Source organism: Dipodomys merriami, unplaced genomic scaffold (genome assembly GCF_024711535.1).
Source record: "Dipodomys merriami isolate MVZ:Mamm:240054 unplaced genomic scaffold, mDipMer1.0.p SCAF_69, whole genome shotgun sequence".
Taxonomy (NCBI): Eukaryota; Metazoa; Chordata; class Mammalia; order Rodentia; family Heteromyidae; genus Dipodomys; species Dipodomys merriami.
In genome coordinates this window covers 5,719,466-5,735,533 of record NW_027206279.1, presented here as the reverse complement: position 1 = coordinate 5,735,533, position 16,068 = coordinate 5,719,466, and the positions used below count along the sequence as shown (strand labels likewise).

The following is a 16,068-nucleotide window of genomic DNA, read 5'->3' as shown; positions in this document are numbered from 1 at the left end:
TATATTGTGAAGAATACTTAAAAAGGAATGTTTATGAAACATCTAGAAAAAAACATCAGTATACATATAAAAAAAAGATACTCAGCCAGGTGCTGGTGGCTCATGCCTGTAATCCTAGCTACTCAGGAGGGTGAGATCTGAGGATCCTAGTTCAAAGCCAGCCCAGGCAGGAAAGTCCGTGAGACTCTTATCTCCAATGAACCACCAGAAAGCCAGAAGTGGCGCTGTGGCTTCAGCGGTAGAGCGCTCGCCTTGAGCTGAAGAGCTGAGGGACAGTGCCCAGGCCCAGAGTTCAAGCCCCATGACCGACAAAAAAAAAAAAAAAGATACTCCTTCTTTAACAAGGTTAAAAACCTTGAGGCCTAGATCATTTTAATTAGCTATAATCATCATTCAACACAAATAAATACAAAACCAAATTATTTTGTATAGAATTTGCATCTATCTCACCTTAGTTACTTCATTGATGATTTGGAACTTAGTGCTGTCTTTGCCTGTTGTGACTGACTCTAATAATGCCCGGTAAGTGTTATTCTTGGAGAGTTGCTGTTTCTGACGCCTATAGGTACAGAGCATATAAATGTTGTGAAGACTACTTGTGACTGTCAGCAACAGACTATGTCATCATGTAGAAATCAGTAAAAATTCAATGAATTTAGGCAGAGGCAGTATTAGATCTCTTATAAAGTACATTATATGAGTGCTAATAAAATTAGTGCCAGTGAGAATTCTAATTTTAGGGCTGGGGGCAACGTACAAGTGATAAAGCACCTGCCTAGCAAATATGAAGCCCTGAGTTGAAATCCTAGCACTACCAAAAACAGAACATAAAACAGTTTTCAGCATAACATTGCTCAAGGAGGGCACCTTTGTCTCTTTTACTGAGAAGGTGAGCAATTTTCAACAATAACTTTTATGAGCTCAATTTTCATGAAATGGGCTATTTAGTATACCTCAGTAGATTTTAGTGGAACTCTAACATAAGCTAGTGGTTTAATAAGGTGACTAGGCATTCACTGTAGTGTTCTAAATTAAAATGGCATGCTTGGGGGTGAGAATGGAACTCACTGGTATAGTACTTGCTTGCCTGGCATGTACAGGACCCTGGGTTCAATTCTCAGCACCACAAAATAAACAAGTAATTGGGAATCATATGAATAAATATGTTTAAAAAGATATGATTTATCTTTCTCTAGAACAAAGAGTGAATTAGAAAATTAAAATACATGAAGCATTTTTGATGATTTTTAGTTCAAAACCATACATATAAAGGTAGATATTTTAAAAATAAAGATCTTGGGGCTGGAAAAGGTGGCTCAGTGGGTGAGTGCTTGCCTTGCATGCATGAGGCCCTGAGTTTGATTCCTTAGCACTACATAAACAGAAAAAGCCAGAAGTGGGCACTGTGGCTCTAGTGGTAGAGCGTTAGCCTTTGAGCTGAAGAACTGAGGGACAGCACCCAGGCCTAGAGTTCAAGCTCCACGAGATCTTGCTGGGTGCTAGTGACTCACACCTGTAATCCTAAGTAGTCAGGAGGCTGAGATCTGAGGACTGAGGTTCAAAGCCAGCCCAGGCTGTCCGTGAAACTCTTTATCTTCAATTAACCACCAGAAAACCAGAAGCAACACTGTGGCTCAAAGTGGTAGATTGCTAGTCTTGAGCATAAAAAACTCAGGGACAGCACTCAGACCCTGAGTTCAAGCAACACAACTGAGGGAAAAAAACAAGACTTTAAAGACCTCTTTTTGGAAGCTTAGGTAATCTCATAAAGTGGTAATATAGGAATAAAAGACTGTAATTCCCAAGGAATTATATGGAAGGAAGTCTGATTACAGTTAACATGTCAAAAAAGCTTATTAAGCAATTTTACAATTTAAAATACCTGTTTAAAAATTTAAATTAACATATAAAATTATGGGTAAAAGTCTCCTGCCTGATGGTTTTTAAAGAATTTCTGCAATATTGTGGATTGAACTCAGGGCACTTTACTTCCTATGCATGCACCCATGCCCATAATCCTTTTTTATTTTACTTTCATTCAGATAGAGAATTATCATTTTGTCTGGGCTGGCTTCAGAGTGATCCTCCTACCTATATCTTACACAAGAGTGTCAACATTTCTAATTTATGTGTTGTGTGAGGGGGTAGGTAGGGTCCCAGTAATTTTTTTGCCTGGAATGGCCAGGGACCATAAATCTTCTGGCTATTTGCCTCTTAAGAGGACCTCCTTATTAAATTTTCAAACTGACCTTTGCTTATAAAACTTACCAGTTCTCAAAAAATTAATAGCATTTTAATTAACTAAATTTAATTTTTTGATTAGTTTAATTAATGCTATTATTATTATTATTTTGGTCAGTTGTGAGGCTTGAATTCAGGGCCTGAGCATTGTCCCTGAGCTTTTTCAAGATCAAGGCTAGGGCTCTATCACTTTGAGCCACAGCTCAACTTCTGGTGGTGATTAATTAGAAATAAGTCTCAAGAACTTTCCTGCCTAGGCTGAACTGGGACCAAGATCCTCAGATCTCAACCTCCTGAGTAGCTGAGATTACAGTGTGAGCCACTGGTGCCCAGCTTAATAGCACTAATTTTTTTTAAAGTTTTTATTTTTTGCCAGTCCTGGGGCTTAAACTCCGGCCTGGGCACTGTATCTAAGCTTCTTTTGCTCAAGGCTAGCACTCTACCACTTGAACTACAGCACCACTTCATGCATGCTAGGCAGGCACTCTACTTCCAAGCCACATTCCCAGCCCCAATATCACTAATTTTGAAGTACTGTCAGAAATGTTTTGACCTAGCTAATATATTTACTTTCCTTACCTGTAGAAAGTAATGTTGCTACAGTCTTTGAAAATGGTTTTATCAACAGCTTCATCTTCAACACTAAATAGAGATATTTAAGACACAAATTTTTCAGAGTTTGTAAACCCATTTGTACTCCTATAATAACATGTAATATGTAATTATATGTAATATAATATGTAAAATAAACTTTGTAATGTAATTGACATAACACAATGACTTCATATGATAATAAAACAAGGAATATGGGGCTGGGAAGTTGGCTCAGTGATAGAGTGCTTGCCTTGCATGCATGAGGCCCTGGGTTTGATATTCCTCAGCACCACATAAGCAGAAAAAAAAAGCCGGAAATGGCGCTGTGGCTCAAGTGGAAGAGCGCTAGCCTTGAGCTGAAGAGCTGAGGGACAGTGCCCAAGCCCAGAGTTCAGTCTCCACGACCGGACCCAAAAAACAAAACAAAACAAGGAATATCCTTAGGTAAAACATCTAAGCTAAACAGTGAAGTATCAAGTTCTGGGGCTGCACAAAAGCAATGGTAAAAAACACTGCCACTTATGAAGAAGGGTATTTTGTTTTTGGGCTGGGTGCTATATCTGAGCTCTTTTTTTTTTTTTTCTCAAGGCTAGTATTCTGCTGGTTTGAGCTACAGGTCCACTTCTAGTTTAGGAGCATTTAATATAGGACATAAGAGTCTCATGAACTTTCCTGCCCAGGCTGGCTTTGAACCTTGATCCTTAGATCTCCATCTCCTCAGTAACTAGGATTACAAGTATGAGCCACCAGTACCCAGTAGGAGGGTGCTTTTAAAAGAATGACTATGGCAAAATCCAAAAGAGCAACACATAAAACCTAAACAAACCCAAACCAAACAACTTATTTGCCTATTTTATCAACAAAATACTTTCAAAATATATTCTTACTGGGTGAAAAATACATGAAGCCAGGCATGATGGTACACATCAATAAACCCAGCATTCTGGAAGCTGATATAAGAGGATCTTGAATTCAAGGCCAGTCTGGACTATATAAGAGGTTTTAGGTCAGCCTGAATTATAGAATGAGATTGTCTCAAAGAGACAAAATAAATAAAAAAGACATGAAGCTCAAATTTTCTGCAATAACCTAACTAGCAAGCCACTAGGAGAAAGCCTTTAAGAGGTACGGTGCTGTTCTAGCAAGCATGAGGCTCGGCCTTCAAATTTCAGTACAGCTCTCCCCCGCAACCCTCCCCCCCAAAAAAAGCTTAGCACAATTCAAGCCAATTCTGAGAGAGACATTCAAGGTGCTAAAATAATAATAGAAGCAAACGTAGAAGGAGATTTTGATTTCTGAGATGATGTTGTCACACCAGAGCAAATGTATGTTTATTTATTTATTTATTTATGTCGGTCATGGAGCTTGAACTCTGGGCCTGGGCGCTGTCCCTCAGCTCTTCAGCTCAAGACAAGCCCTCTACCACATGAGCCACCACACCACTTCCAGTTTTCTCATGGTTTTACTGGCGATAAGAATCTCATGAACTTGGGGCTGGGAAGGTGGCTCAGTGGTAGAGCACTTGCCTTGCATGCATGAGGCCCTTGGTTCGATTCCTCAGCACCACATAAGCAAAAAGAAAAAAGCCGGAAGTGGTGCTATGGCTCTAATGGTAGAGCACTAGCCTTGAGCTGAAGAGGTGAGGGACAGCGTCCAGGCCCAGAGTTCAGGCCCCACGACCGGACCCAAAAAAAAAAAAAAAAGAATCTCATGAACTTTCTTGCCCAGGGTGACTTTGAACCATGATCCTTAGATCTTAGCCTCCTGAGAAGCTATGATTACAGCCGTGTGAGCCACCGGCCCCTAGCTTGAGAGTTTGCAGAATTGTTTCTGGAGTAAAACACAAACAAGAAATTCATTGCTACTTGAGTATATGAGTTAGTGTATTTAAACTAGACTCAATCTAACTAAAATAACTATAAAAATAAATCTTGTAGCCAGGCAGTGGCTCATACCTGTAATCCTAGATACTCATGAGGCTCAGATCTGAGGATCACAGTTCAAGGCCAGAGCAGGAAAGTCTGTGAGACTTTTTATCTCCAGTTAAATCACAGAAATATCCAGAAGAAGCAATGTAGCTGGGCTGGTAGGGTGCTAGCTTTGAGGGGGTGGGGAGGAAGGCAGCTTAGGGACAGTGCCCAGGCCCGGAATTCAACCTCAGGTTAAAAATAAAAAAATCTTCCTGATAGATATATGACAAAACTTCTGCAGCCAGCATGTCTATGCTTTAGAGTCTACCAAATTTCAAAGTATGAAAACAGGGTGCCAATGGCTCATATCTGTTATTCTAGATACTCAGAACGCTGAAATCACAGTTCAAAGCCAGTCTGGGCAGGAAGGTCTTTGAGACTCTTCAATTAATCTCAAAAAGCCAAAAATTAGCTGGGCGCCAGCTCACACCTGTAATTCTAGCTACTCAGGAGGCTGACATCTGAGGATCACACTTCAGAGCCAGCTGGGGCTGGAAACTCCTTGAGACTCTTATCTCCAATAAACCACCAGAAAACCGGAAGTGGTTCTATGGCTCAGTGGTAGAGTGCACTTGAGCTGAAGAGCTCAGGATAGAGCTCAGACTCAGAGATCAAGCCTCACAACCCATTAAAAAAAAAAAAAGTCAAAAGGAGTTGTGGCTTCAGTGGTAAGGTGCTAGTCTTTTTTTTTTGTTTTTGTCTTTTTGGGTCCAGTCGTGGGCCTGAACTCTGGGCCTGGGCGCTGTCCCTCAGCTCTTCAGCTCAAGGCTAGCACTCTACCATTTGAGCCACAGCGCCACTTCCGGCTTTTTTCTTTTTGCTTATGTGGTGCTGAGGAATCGAACCCAGGGCCTCATGCATGCAAGGCAAGCGCTCTACCACTGAGCCACCTTACCAGCCCAAGGTGCTAGTCTTGACACAAAAGCTCAGGGACAGCACACAGGCCCAAAGTTCAAGCCCCAAGACCAGCAAAGAACAAACAAACAAACAAAAAAATCCAGACAGATAAGTACACGTAGTCATACTAAAAAGATTGTTACCGTGGAAGTAATAAACTTCACTGGTTTTTGTCACTGATTTCTTGTGAACAAATGTGTAAAATTTAGAGAACTTTGGGGCTGGGAAAGTGGCTCAGTGGTAGAGCGCTTGCCTTGCATGCCTGAGGCCCTGGGTTCCATTCCTCAGCACCACATAAGCAAAAAGAAAAAAAGCCGGAAGTGGCGCTGTGGTTCAAGTGCTAGAGCGCTAGCCTTGCGCTGAAGAGCTAAGGGACAGCGCCCAGGCCCAGAGTTTGGTCCACGACTGGACCAAAAAAAAAAAAAAAAAAAAATTTAAAGAACTTTGAAGTGTCTTCGAAGATTGAGTCCTAAAATGACACAGGAAGAGGTGCATATACCTGATCTTGGAGAGTAACATGAGCAAGTTCATGTGTCAGAGTTCTTATTGCAACTTTTCCATGGCCAAAGTTACTTAACCATCCCGTAGGTATTTAATGAGAGGCTTTTAAATTAGCTACCTGTCAACAGAACTAAGAGAGAGAGAAAAAAGAAAAGACCAAGCACACAAACAGCCAAGAAGACTGAAATAAGCAGAAAAAGAACACCCCAAAACAAACAAGCAGCAGGGTTGCTTTCAGGGACTGCCAAGTGTTCTGTGGTCAGGACCTGCACGGGCCTTTACCTGACGCCCTCTTTCCCAGCTGTCTCCATGGCTTCCCAGTCACTCCTGGGTCCCCTGCTCTCAGGCCACACACACCCGCGACAGATGTTTGTGAAAAGGCTAGGAAGCTCTCTTTTCGAAATCGTGAGTAGAGCACTTGACCAGCGCGAACCTGCTGGGAAATGACATCCCCTCCAGGGCTGTCAGACGGGGCAGAGCTGGACTCTCGCTCCCGTGACAGTTCTTCAGGTGCAAACTAACATTTCCAGGGCGATGTACGTGGCAGGTTCCCCCCCCCCTCCCCGCCACCCGCCCCGGATTGTGAGTGGCTGGGGAGGCGGACGGTGCTTTTGCTCGGAACCGAATCTACCTTTGCAGCGGAGGAGGCGGCAATAAATCCTAGAGGAGTAAAAACCAAGAAGGTGAGAAAACGGAAAGGACCGACCCGGGCCTCCCCACACCCGGCTCACTGACCGGCCCTAACTGCACGTCTACCTCAGTGGCACTCACTACCGGACGTCAGTCTGCCAAGCCTTATAAGGAACTGGATCCTCCAGACCTCTGACTCGGGCGTCCGACTCTTATCGAGGGGCGGGAACACATGAAGATAGCCCGCACCGCCTCACGGGGTTCCCGCCAGGTTCCCAAACTTCCGGACTCCGTGCCTGGAGGAAGAAGCATGTGGGGGGGGCGGGGGGTGGTGGTGGAGAAACCGGAAGTCACCAGCGAAGACCTTCCCACTCCAGCCGACGGAATTGCCTCACGACGACGCCTGCGCAGTCAGTCTCACGGAATTGGGGGGGCGGGGCTTCTGGGTTGAAAAGCAAACAAGGCTCCCGGAAGTTTTAAGGACCCGGATGGTCCCACCTTCTCCTCTCTCCACACACACCCTCCCGCCTCACACACCCTTCCCAGCGCCCTCCCCGCCACAGTGCCGAGCCGGAAGTGGGCGGGACATACCGGAAGGAGGAGGTGAAACGCTCCCCGGGTAGGCGCTTCACGGCTGTGAAGATGGCGGAGCCTGCGTGGCTTCAAGTATTACCTGTCATGCTGTTTCTGGGGGCTCAGCCCTTTCCGTTTTCGTTTCTTGGTGCGGGGCCCTCGCCGGTGTCTGCCGCTGACCGATCCAAGTGGCACATTCCGATGCCGTCGGTGAGTGTGACAGTGGAGAGTCAGCCTGGAGGGGCGAGAGATGGGGCTACGGCGGCCCGAGCGGTCCACGAAGGTTCCGCCCGAGTCCGCTTCCCGCGGGGCGGAGGTGGGCGGTCGGGGGAGCGTCGGGGTCCGGGGCCCGCGTGGGGCCCCTTCCCCTCCCCGCCCGGAGGCCGGCAGCCGCTCGTTTCGGCCCGGAGGAGAGGCAGGGCCGCTCTGCGCAGGAGGAGGAGGGTGGCGGAGCGGTTTCTCGGGCCGCCACGTAACCGAACTTTTTCAGTGCCCGACTCCGTCCTTCAACACCGGATGACTTGGTTTCCAGAGGGAATTTTCGCGGAATCTGGAGAGCCCGGGTCGGGAGTGAGGGGAGAGAGGTGTGGAGAAGGCGTCTCGGTTTCCTCCGTCCTCCCTCCCCACTCCCTCCCGCGGCTCTCTGGGTGGATTCGAACTCTCGGGGGTAGTTGGATTTCGTTTCAACTTCGAGATGGTGCCTTCCGGGACTGGCCGTGCGATTTCGGAGGCTTTGAAGGATCCGGGCCTCCTGGAATTCCGAAGCACACACTTAATGCACAGGTCTTTTCATTCGCACAGTTTATTAAGCAATATCCACTTGTTCTTCCCCGCCCACTTTCTAAAATCTCTATTCCCGAGAACCGCGGAAACCAGCTTGCCGGCAGGATCGACTGGAACAAAAGCATTCAGCTCGACTAAAAACTACCTTCGCCTTTTTTTTTTTTTTGTATTCGTCTGTCCTGCTCGCTGGTTGCGAGCTCCCATAGCAAGCGGTGTGCTTTTTATTCATTTGGTGAAGGATCTCCAAGTTCTCGATCTTCGGTTTTTAGTTGTTAAAGTAAAAACTCATAGGATAGTGATTTAAAGGAAAAAAAAAACAAACGAACTCCGTTATTTTGACAAGTGAATAAAAGAAATGAGCTGATTAAGGGGCTTGAGATCTGAGATTTCTAGCTACCTAGTCCTTGCTTTATGAGCCCGTGGGGTGGCAGGTAGGGAGAATGGTATCTGCACTAAGGGGCAAGAGCTTGTAGTTTGGATGTGATGGAAAGATATTGACGTCTTCTATTTAGGAAAACTAATTTGGATGCTTAATATAGTTTAGATGTGTATATTCTTGGAACTTAAAATGATTCGATGCTAATTACTTATCCTTTTGCAGGGGAAAAATTACTTCAGTTTTGGAAAGATTCTTTTCAGAAATACCACTATCTTCCTCAAATGTGAGTTTTTGGATTTCATTAAGCTTTTTTTTTTTAATTGCAGGCTTTTAAATTACCTATTTTCTACTTCAGTCTGTTTGTAGTATAGTATATTTTTCAGAAACTTAATAGTCTGAAAGTATCCACGTATAAATACAGTATTTAGTACAACTAAAAACCTTTCCTTGAATGATATTCCCACAACACTTGTATGAACTTTTTTTTTAGTTTACCATACATTAAAACTACATACAATATATTGTTAGCACATGAAGTCTATATTATTTACCTTATACTCGTGTTATGTATACGATATTGAACACATGTATTGAATATGTAATACCATAATGTGTGTAGGTATATGTATACAAACTACGTATACAATCTATATTTAGTTATATATCAGTTGAATTATAGTTAATTAAATTGGTTGGTTGCCTGAATGCCTGAGTCAGAGATATTACTGATGTTATTTTTGTATGCCTGTTAGATGTTTACTTAAAATAAGACCTAGGTTTGTCAGATCATTGGCTCAGAACAAATCTATTTAATGGACCTTTTATTTATCAAGGGAGTATTTTACCACCTGGAGGAAGAGCAAGTTCAAAGACGTTAGGGAGAAATAGGGATTATGTAGCATAAAACCAGTTTGTCTAGTGGAACACGCACTATTTCTGAATCCAAACTGTCCCATTGAAAATTTCTTTTCCTTGTGAAACTGGCTGTATAGCGAATAAATTGTCATGAGAAGCTCTGAGATGGGAGATAATAATGTAGATATTGATGTGTACATTTAAACATAAATCTCCAGAAAGTGCAAAGCTCTTTTGATTACCTAGTAAGCAGTTATTGCATATTTACTGCATGTTAGGCACTCTTTTAAGACAACAGGGAGTGATGGAACATCTGTCTTCCAGCTTATATTCTATTGGGGAGTTAAAGAAGCAGGTAGAATTGCTATAAGGAATATATTATATCCATGATAATATCTCCTGACTAATGACTTAAATTTGATTGAAGACAAATCTTTGACATATTGCTTTGCTTGGTATTCTGGCTATTTACTAATAGCTATTGGGGTAGAGGATTTGTCTCTTGAAATAGAAATAGCCTGACAGCCTATGCTCTCTTTTTTTATGTACAGTCTTTTTCTAGACTGTGTTTTGCTCTGTTTGTATTTCACAAAGCTAAATAAGCTATCTTTTTTTTTTTTTTCTCTAGCTCATGGGGCTTGAACTCAGGGCCTGGGCACTGTCCTTCAGCTTTTCTACTCAAGGCTAGTGCTCTATCACTTTGAGCCACAGCTTTACTGTCAGTTTTCTGGTGGCTAATTGGTGATAGGAGTCTCACAGACTCTGCTGACCAGGCTGGCTTTGAATTTCAATCCTCAGATCTCAGACTTCTGAGTAGTTAGGATTACAGGCATGAGCCACCTGCACCCTGTTTTATTGTTTTTGGAGAGTTTAAAGGTTGTTAAAAGTACCCATTATCTTTTTCTTTTTTTCTTTTTGGTCGGTTGCAAAGCTTGAACTCAGAGCCTGGGCACTGTCTCTTGAGCTGCTCAAGGCTAGGGCTAATCACTTTGAGCCACAGCTCAACTTCTGGTTTTTGAGTGGTGAATTGGAGATAAAAATCTCAGGAGGACTTTTCTGCCTGGGCTGGCATGGGGCTTCTGATATTCAGATCTCAGCCTTCTGAGTAGCTAGGCTTACAGACATGAACCACCAGTGCCCAGCTTCCCATCATCTTTTTCCTTATTACGTCTCTCTCGTATTTGCCAGTTGTCCTCTGTTTTTATACTTTTGTGAGAGTGGTGTATGTAGTTTACATGGCATAGGAAGGCCGCTTGTCACTGTGTCTTCCATTCAGAGTTCTAAGTTTTCATTGATAAAAGTGAACTGTGCAACTCATAGGTGGAGATGAGAGGGAAGGAATGGGACAGAATGAGGGAACAGATGATGCTATGGGAAAGGAAATGTACTTATTACCTGACCTATATAAGGTAACCCTGCTGTATATCACCTCTAAAACCACAAAAAAATGAATTGAAAAAAAGTCCTAAGCTTTGTGTAAGTTGGTAGTCTTTTTTTCATTAACTGATGCTTTCTAGCTAAATTTGCAAATCTTCTGTTTAGGTCTCCCCCCGCCCTTTTTAATGAATGAATCCTATCTATGGATTCTTGTGAATGGGTGATAGAAATAATAATTTACATAAATTCTGCTCACCAGGTCAGATTTTTGCACATTTCTAACCCAGCTCTGTGAAAATGTTTAAGGCATTTTAAAAATTATTTTGAGAGAACAATGGTTTTGGTTTTGGGGGTGTTTGCACCAGTATTGGGGCTTGAACTCAGGGCCACTCTCCCACTTAGCCTTTTCAGAGAAGCCTGCCACTTGAGTCACATCTTCTGGTTACTTAGGGATAAAGATCTCTTGGATTTGTCTGCCCAGACTGGCTTGGAGTTTCAGATCTCAGCCTCTGAGTAGCTAGGATTAGAGGTTTGAACCTAGAAAACAATTTAAACAAAAGAGGAGCCTTATAATTAGATTGTTTCCTTTGTTGTGAACCAAAGTAAATTCCTAAATGCAGTCTCTCTCTCTCCTTCCCTCCTTCCCTCCCTCTCTTCTTTCCCTTCCTTCCTCTCTTCCCTTCTCTCTCTCTTTCCCTCTCTCTCACCCTTCCCCCTCCCTCTCCTCTCCTTCCTTCCTTCCTTCTTCTCTGAGACCAGAACTTGAACTTGGTATCTGAACCTTGCTTTCACTCACTGGTGCTCTATGACCTGAGCCACATTTCCAACCTTTACATTTACTTATTTATTTTATTTCCTAAATGCAGTTGTGTCATATTGCATAAAGTAGGGAGTCTTAGTTATATTGCCTCTCTCACAGATGAAACAAAGATACAGCATCAGTCATCTAGTCAGATTTTCATCCCAAAGTCATCAAAATAATGTCTTGGTTCATTAGAATATTGTATTTTAAACTTCATTTAAAGTTTATCTGCAGTTTCCATAATTTCATGAGGCTTCTCTTAAGATGAGCTTGGGAGGAAACATTTGCTATTCTCTTTCTACCTCTCCAGCATACTTGTCTTTTCTTCTTTGCTCTTTCTATCCAGGTTGGATGTTTTCATGGTCCAAGTCATGATTTTTTTTCCCTAATTGGAGCTTTTATTTGTATCACCTTCTAACAATCTGAAACATTGCTCTGTGACATCCCTAATGTTACTCTGTGTCTCTTCAACTAGACTGTGGCCTCTTTAAGGATATTTGATAGTTTGTTCCTCCCAGTCCTCTTTGGCCTACTACTCTGCTATTTATTGTACCCTTGTATACTTGTCCTCTCCTCAGTATTTACTGAGTAATATTATTAAAATATTTAAAATATTTTTATTTTATTAAAAATATTTGAGTAATAAAAATCCAGTTTTAATTTAGGATTACTTTATCACTCCTGCTTTTTTTCTCCAATGTAAATCTAGAAATTGAGATGTAAAGGTATAGAATTGAGTACACAATTTCAGAAAACTATTTCTTTGTATGAATGATACTTTTATCTGAAAAACACCAGGTTCTTTTTGCATATATTACTCCGTTTCCTTATGTTTAGAAAAGGATTAGTGTTTGAGAATCTCAGCTTAGGGTAAGAAAAAATACAGGCTAATAGAAAAATGCTTCATCTGAGGATCATCTTTTTTTTTTTTTTTTTTGGTTCCGGTTTGAACTCTGGGCCTAGGCGCTATCCCTCAGCTCTTCAGCTCAAGGCTAGCGCCCTACTACTTGAGCCACAGCGCCACTTCCGGCTTTTTTCTTTTTGCTTATGTGGTGCTGAGGAATTGAACCAAGAGCCTCATGCATGCAAGGCAAGGTCTCTACTACTGAGCCACCTTCCCAGCCCAAGGATCATCTTTTATTTACAGTGATTTCTTCTTTTATAGTTGATGGAGAACCTTGTGATTTGTCTTTGAATATAACCTGGTTTCTGAAAAGTGCTGATTGTTACAATGAAATCTACAACTTCAAGGTAAGGAAATTAGACATTTCTTGGACTCTAGAGGTCATCTAGTTCCAATCTCTTAATTGTATAGATGGAAGAGTACACGTATAGCTGTGGATGAGCAGAATTATCAAAGCCATGCTACCCGATTTGCAGACCTGCCACATCAGCATTTCTTTTTTCTTTTTTGGCAACTCCTGGGGCTTGAACTCAGAACCTGGGCATCTTCTCTCTAAGCCTCTTTTAAGGCTAGCACTCTTCCACTTGAGCCACAGCGCCACTTCAGCTTTTTCTGTTAATGTGGTACTGAGGAATTGAATCCAGGGCCTCATGCATGCTAGGGAAGCACTCTACCTCTGAGCCACATTCCCAGCCCAGCATTTCTGACTTTTTGGTCTCAGAACTCTTTATTTTTGGTGCCAGTATGATGGCTTGAAATTAGGGCCTAAATTTTTGCACAGCCTCCTTGCTTATGGCTTTACCGTTTGAGACATGGTTCCAGCTTGGCTTTCTGCTGGTTAATTAAGAGGTTTGCAAACTTTTCTGCCAAGGCTGACTTCAAACCTCAGTTCTCCAGGTCTCAGCCTCCTGAATAGGAGGATAATACAGGAAAGAGCTACCAAAGTCCAGCTCAGAATTCTTAGAGTTTAAAATTATTGTGAATGCCAAAATGTTTTTGTTAATTAGCATTTTTTAGAAATTAAAATTTATTAATTTACTTTAAAAATAATAAGCTTATTCCATGTTCATATAAATAACTTTTGTTTTTGATGGTACTGTTGTTTGAACTCAGGCTCTGGAGAGCTTAACAAGAACCATACCTCCAGTCCTGAATTTTCTAGTTGTTTTTTTTTCTTGGGTATTTTGTTTTTTGCTTGTTATTTAACATTGGATATCTCATGAAGAAATGAAAGGACTGAAGAATTCTGAAAGAAACGAATGATAATACCTCCAGAATAGGGTTTGGCATATCATTGTTTCTTAATTGATTGCTAATTGAACTTACACTCTTGATTTCCTGATCTGCTGGAATTGTTAGCAAGCTATTGTTTGTGAGCTAAAAAACTATAATTCTGCACTATAAAGTTCACTAACTTTAGGTTCTTAGCTGCTGTTCTATATACAGTCTGGGTACTAATGTATTAATTCTTAAAACAGTAAACTGTAAAGCATGTTTTCACTAAGTATTATGTAAAATATTTATCCTCTAAATGTCTTATTTGTGAAAAGTAAGTTAAATAGTTTGTACTCTTTTTTTTTTTTTTCTCCTCCAGGCTGAGGAAGTAGAGAAATATTTGGAAAAACTTAGGGAAAAAAGAGGCTTGTCTGGGAAATATCAAACATCCTCAAAGTTGTTCCAGAACTGTAGTGAACTCTTTAAAACACAGGTAATCTTGGAAAGAGGTTGGAATGAAAAAAAAGTGCAAAACACAATGCCATTTTTTTTTCCAGTCTCTTTTTCCCACATGCTTCTAGGAGAAGTAAGTTGTTCTGCTAGGTGCCTACTTAGCCATTTTTTTTTTTTTAAATTGTGGGAATGATACATTATCTTTTTTTTTCTTCCGGTTCTGGGGCTTGAAATTAGCACCTAGGCACTGTGCCTGAGCCTCTTTGTATTCGAGGCTAGTAGTCTACCATTTGAGCCACTTTTAGCCACAGCACCACTTCCTGCTTTTTCTGAGTAGTTTATTGGAGATAAAGAGTCTTATGGACTTTTCTGCCCAGGCTGGCTTTGAACCGTGATCCTCAGATCTCAGCAATTAAAAATCTTTTGTCTGATAATTTTGCATTGTTATTATTTTATCTTATTTTTGCTCTTCATGGGGCTTGAACTCAGATCCTGGGCATTGTCCTTGAGCTTCTTTTGCTCAAGGCTAGCACTCTACCCCTTAAGCCACAGTGCCACTTTTGAGTTTTTCTGTTTTTTCTGTTTTACTGAGGAATCAAAGCCAGGGCTTCATGTATGCTAGACAAGCACTCTATCACTAAGTCACCTTCCCAGCCCTGTGTTACTGTTTTTACTGTTATGGCATTATATTTGCTTTAACCGTTTCTAGAAATTTTGACTATATTTCTTTTTTTTTGGGTCGGGTCATGGGGCCTGAACTCTGGGCCTGGGCGCTGTCCCTCAGCTCTTCAGCTCAAGGCTAGCGCTCTACCACTTGAGCCACAGCGCCACTTCCAGCTTTTTTTCTTTTTGCTTATGTGGCTGGGGAATCGAACCCAGGGCCTCATGCATGCAAGGCAAGCGCTCTACCACTGAGCCACCTTCCCAGCCCCTGGCTATACTTTTTATATGTCTTTAATTTTGTTTCATGTTTCTTTCATAGAGCTTTTCTGGGGATTTTCTGCATCGACTGCCTCTTTTAGGAGAAAAACAAGAGGTAACTATTTGTTTTTTACTTATTTCTTAAAGTGTAAAAAAAAAAAAAAGACCAAAAACTGAATTACAACTTTTTTCTACTATTTAAAGGCTAAAGAGAATGGAACCAATCTTACCATTACTGGAGAGAGAACTGTAAGTGTATTTGAGCATTTGGGGCATTAACGTAGTTTTATGCTCATGAAGATTTGAATTGTCTTCTTAATACGCTGTATTTAAAGAGAAAGTGAAGGCTGGGAGCTAGTAGCTTATGCCTATAATCCTAGTTACTCAGGAGGCTGAGATCTGAGAACCATGGTTCAAAGCCATCTCATGAGTCTTATCTCGGAGTTAAGACTCCAATGAACCACCAGAGAACTAAAAGTGGTACTGTGGCTCAAAAAGTGGTAGTGTGCTAGCCTTGAGTGAAAAAAGCTCAGGGACAACGTCTAGGTCCTGAGTTCAAGTCCTGGATAACAGTTTGTTTTATGGACTATGTACAATAAGCCTGAATTGCTATGGCTTTTTCCCATTTTGTTAAGTATCTGTAAACATGAATAAATTTATTCAGAAAACCTTAATATAATGCCATCTAAATTTTATCTGTGATAGGATGTAATTAGAAAAAACCTTGCTAAATTGAAATAAGGCCAAAAGCTATATGCTTTTATATTTTCATAAATACATATTATATGGCATCTAATTTCATATTGTAATTTGTAGTAAATAATTCCTCAAAAGTTTTCCAGCCAAAAATACGGAAGTAAGATAGTTATCTATGCTGGGCCAAATGTTTTACAAAGCTGTTTAAAGTTCTTTGGTGGTTTTTGTTTTTTAGTATATTTTTATTATCTTTAAGTAATTGTACAAAGGAGTTCAC

The 16,068-nt window shown here is 41.4% G+C and overlaps 2 protein-coding genes and 1 non-coding gene across 12 annotated transcripts in view; 1 reads left to right on the top strand and 2 right to left on the bottom strand.

Moving 5' to 3' along the window:
* Ganc (glucosidase alpha, neutral C) overlaps window positions 1-7,440 on the bottom strand; it is a 48,979-nt gene extending 41,539 nt beyond the window's left edge. The window contains exons 1-5 of one of the 8 annotated variants that reach the window (XM_070005884.1): window positions 7,425-7,440; window positions 6,960-7,275; window positions 6,486-6,863; window positions 2,821-2,883; window positions 451-559 (exon numbers count right to left, since the gene is read on the bottom strand). In XM_070005884.1, the coding sequence (XP_069861985.1) occupies window positions 451-559; window positions 2,821-2,883; window positions 6,486-6,514 (201 nt within the window). In that variant the 5' untranslated portion in view covers window positions 6,515-6,863; window positions 6,960-7,275; window positions 7,425-7,440. Of the gene's footprint in view, window positions 1-450; window positions 560-2,820; window positions 2,884-6,485; window positions 6,864-6,959; window positions 7,276-7,424 lie in introns of those variants that run through there. The other 7 variants (XM_070005878.1, XM_070005877.1, XM_070005879.1 and 4 more) reach the window with 7 other exon arrangements.
* Tmem87a (transmembrane protein 87A) overlaps window positions 7,408-16,068 on the top strand; it is a 34,022-nt gene continuing 25,361 nt past the window's right edge. The window contains exons 1-6 of one of the 3 annotated variants that reach the window (XM_070005898.1): window positions 7,408-7,616; window positions 8,791-8,851; window positions 12,768-12,853; window positions 14,101-14,214; window positions 15,157-15,210; window positions 15,300-15,344. In XM_070005898.1, coding sequence (XP_069861999.1) covers window positions 7,476-7,616; window positions 8,791-8,851; window positions 12,768-12,853; window positions 14,101-14,214; window positions 15,157-15,210; window positions 15,300-15,344 — 501 coding nt within the window. In that variant the 5' untranslated portion in view covers window positions 7,408-7,475. Of the gene's footprint in view, window positions 7,617-7,636; window positions 8,190-8,790; window positions 8,852-12,767; window positions 12,854-14,100; window positions 14,215-15,156; window positions 15,211-15,299; window positions 15,345-16,068 lie in introns of those variants that run through there. The other 2 variants (XM_070005899.1, XM_070005897.1) reach the window with 2 other exon arrangements.
* Window positions 15,025-15,103, bottom strand: Trnaa-ugc (transfer RNA alanine (anticodon UGC)). Its single transcript has one exon. It is a non-coding gene; the product is annotated as a tRNA-Ala (tRNA).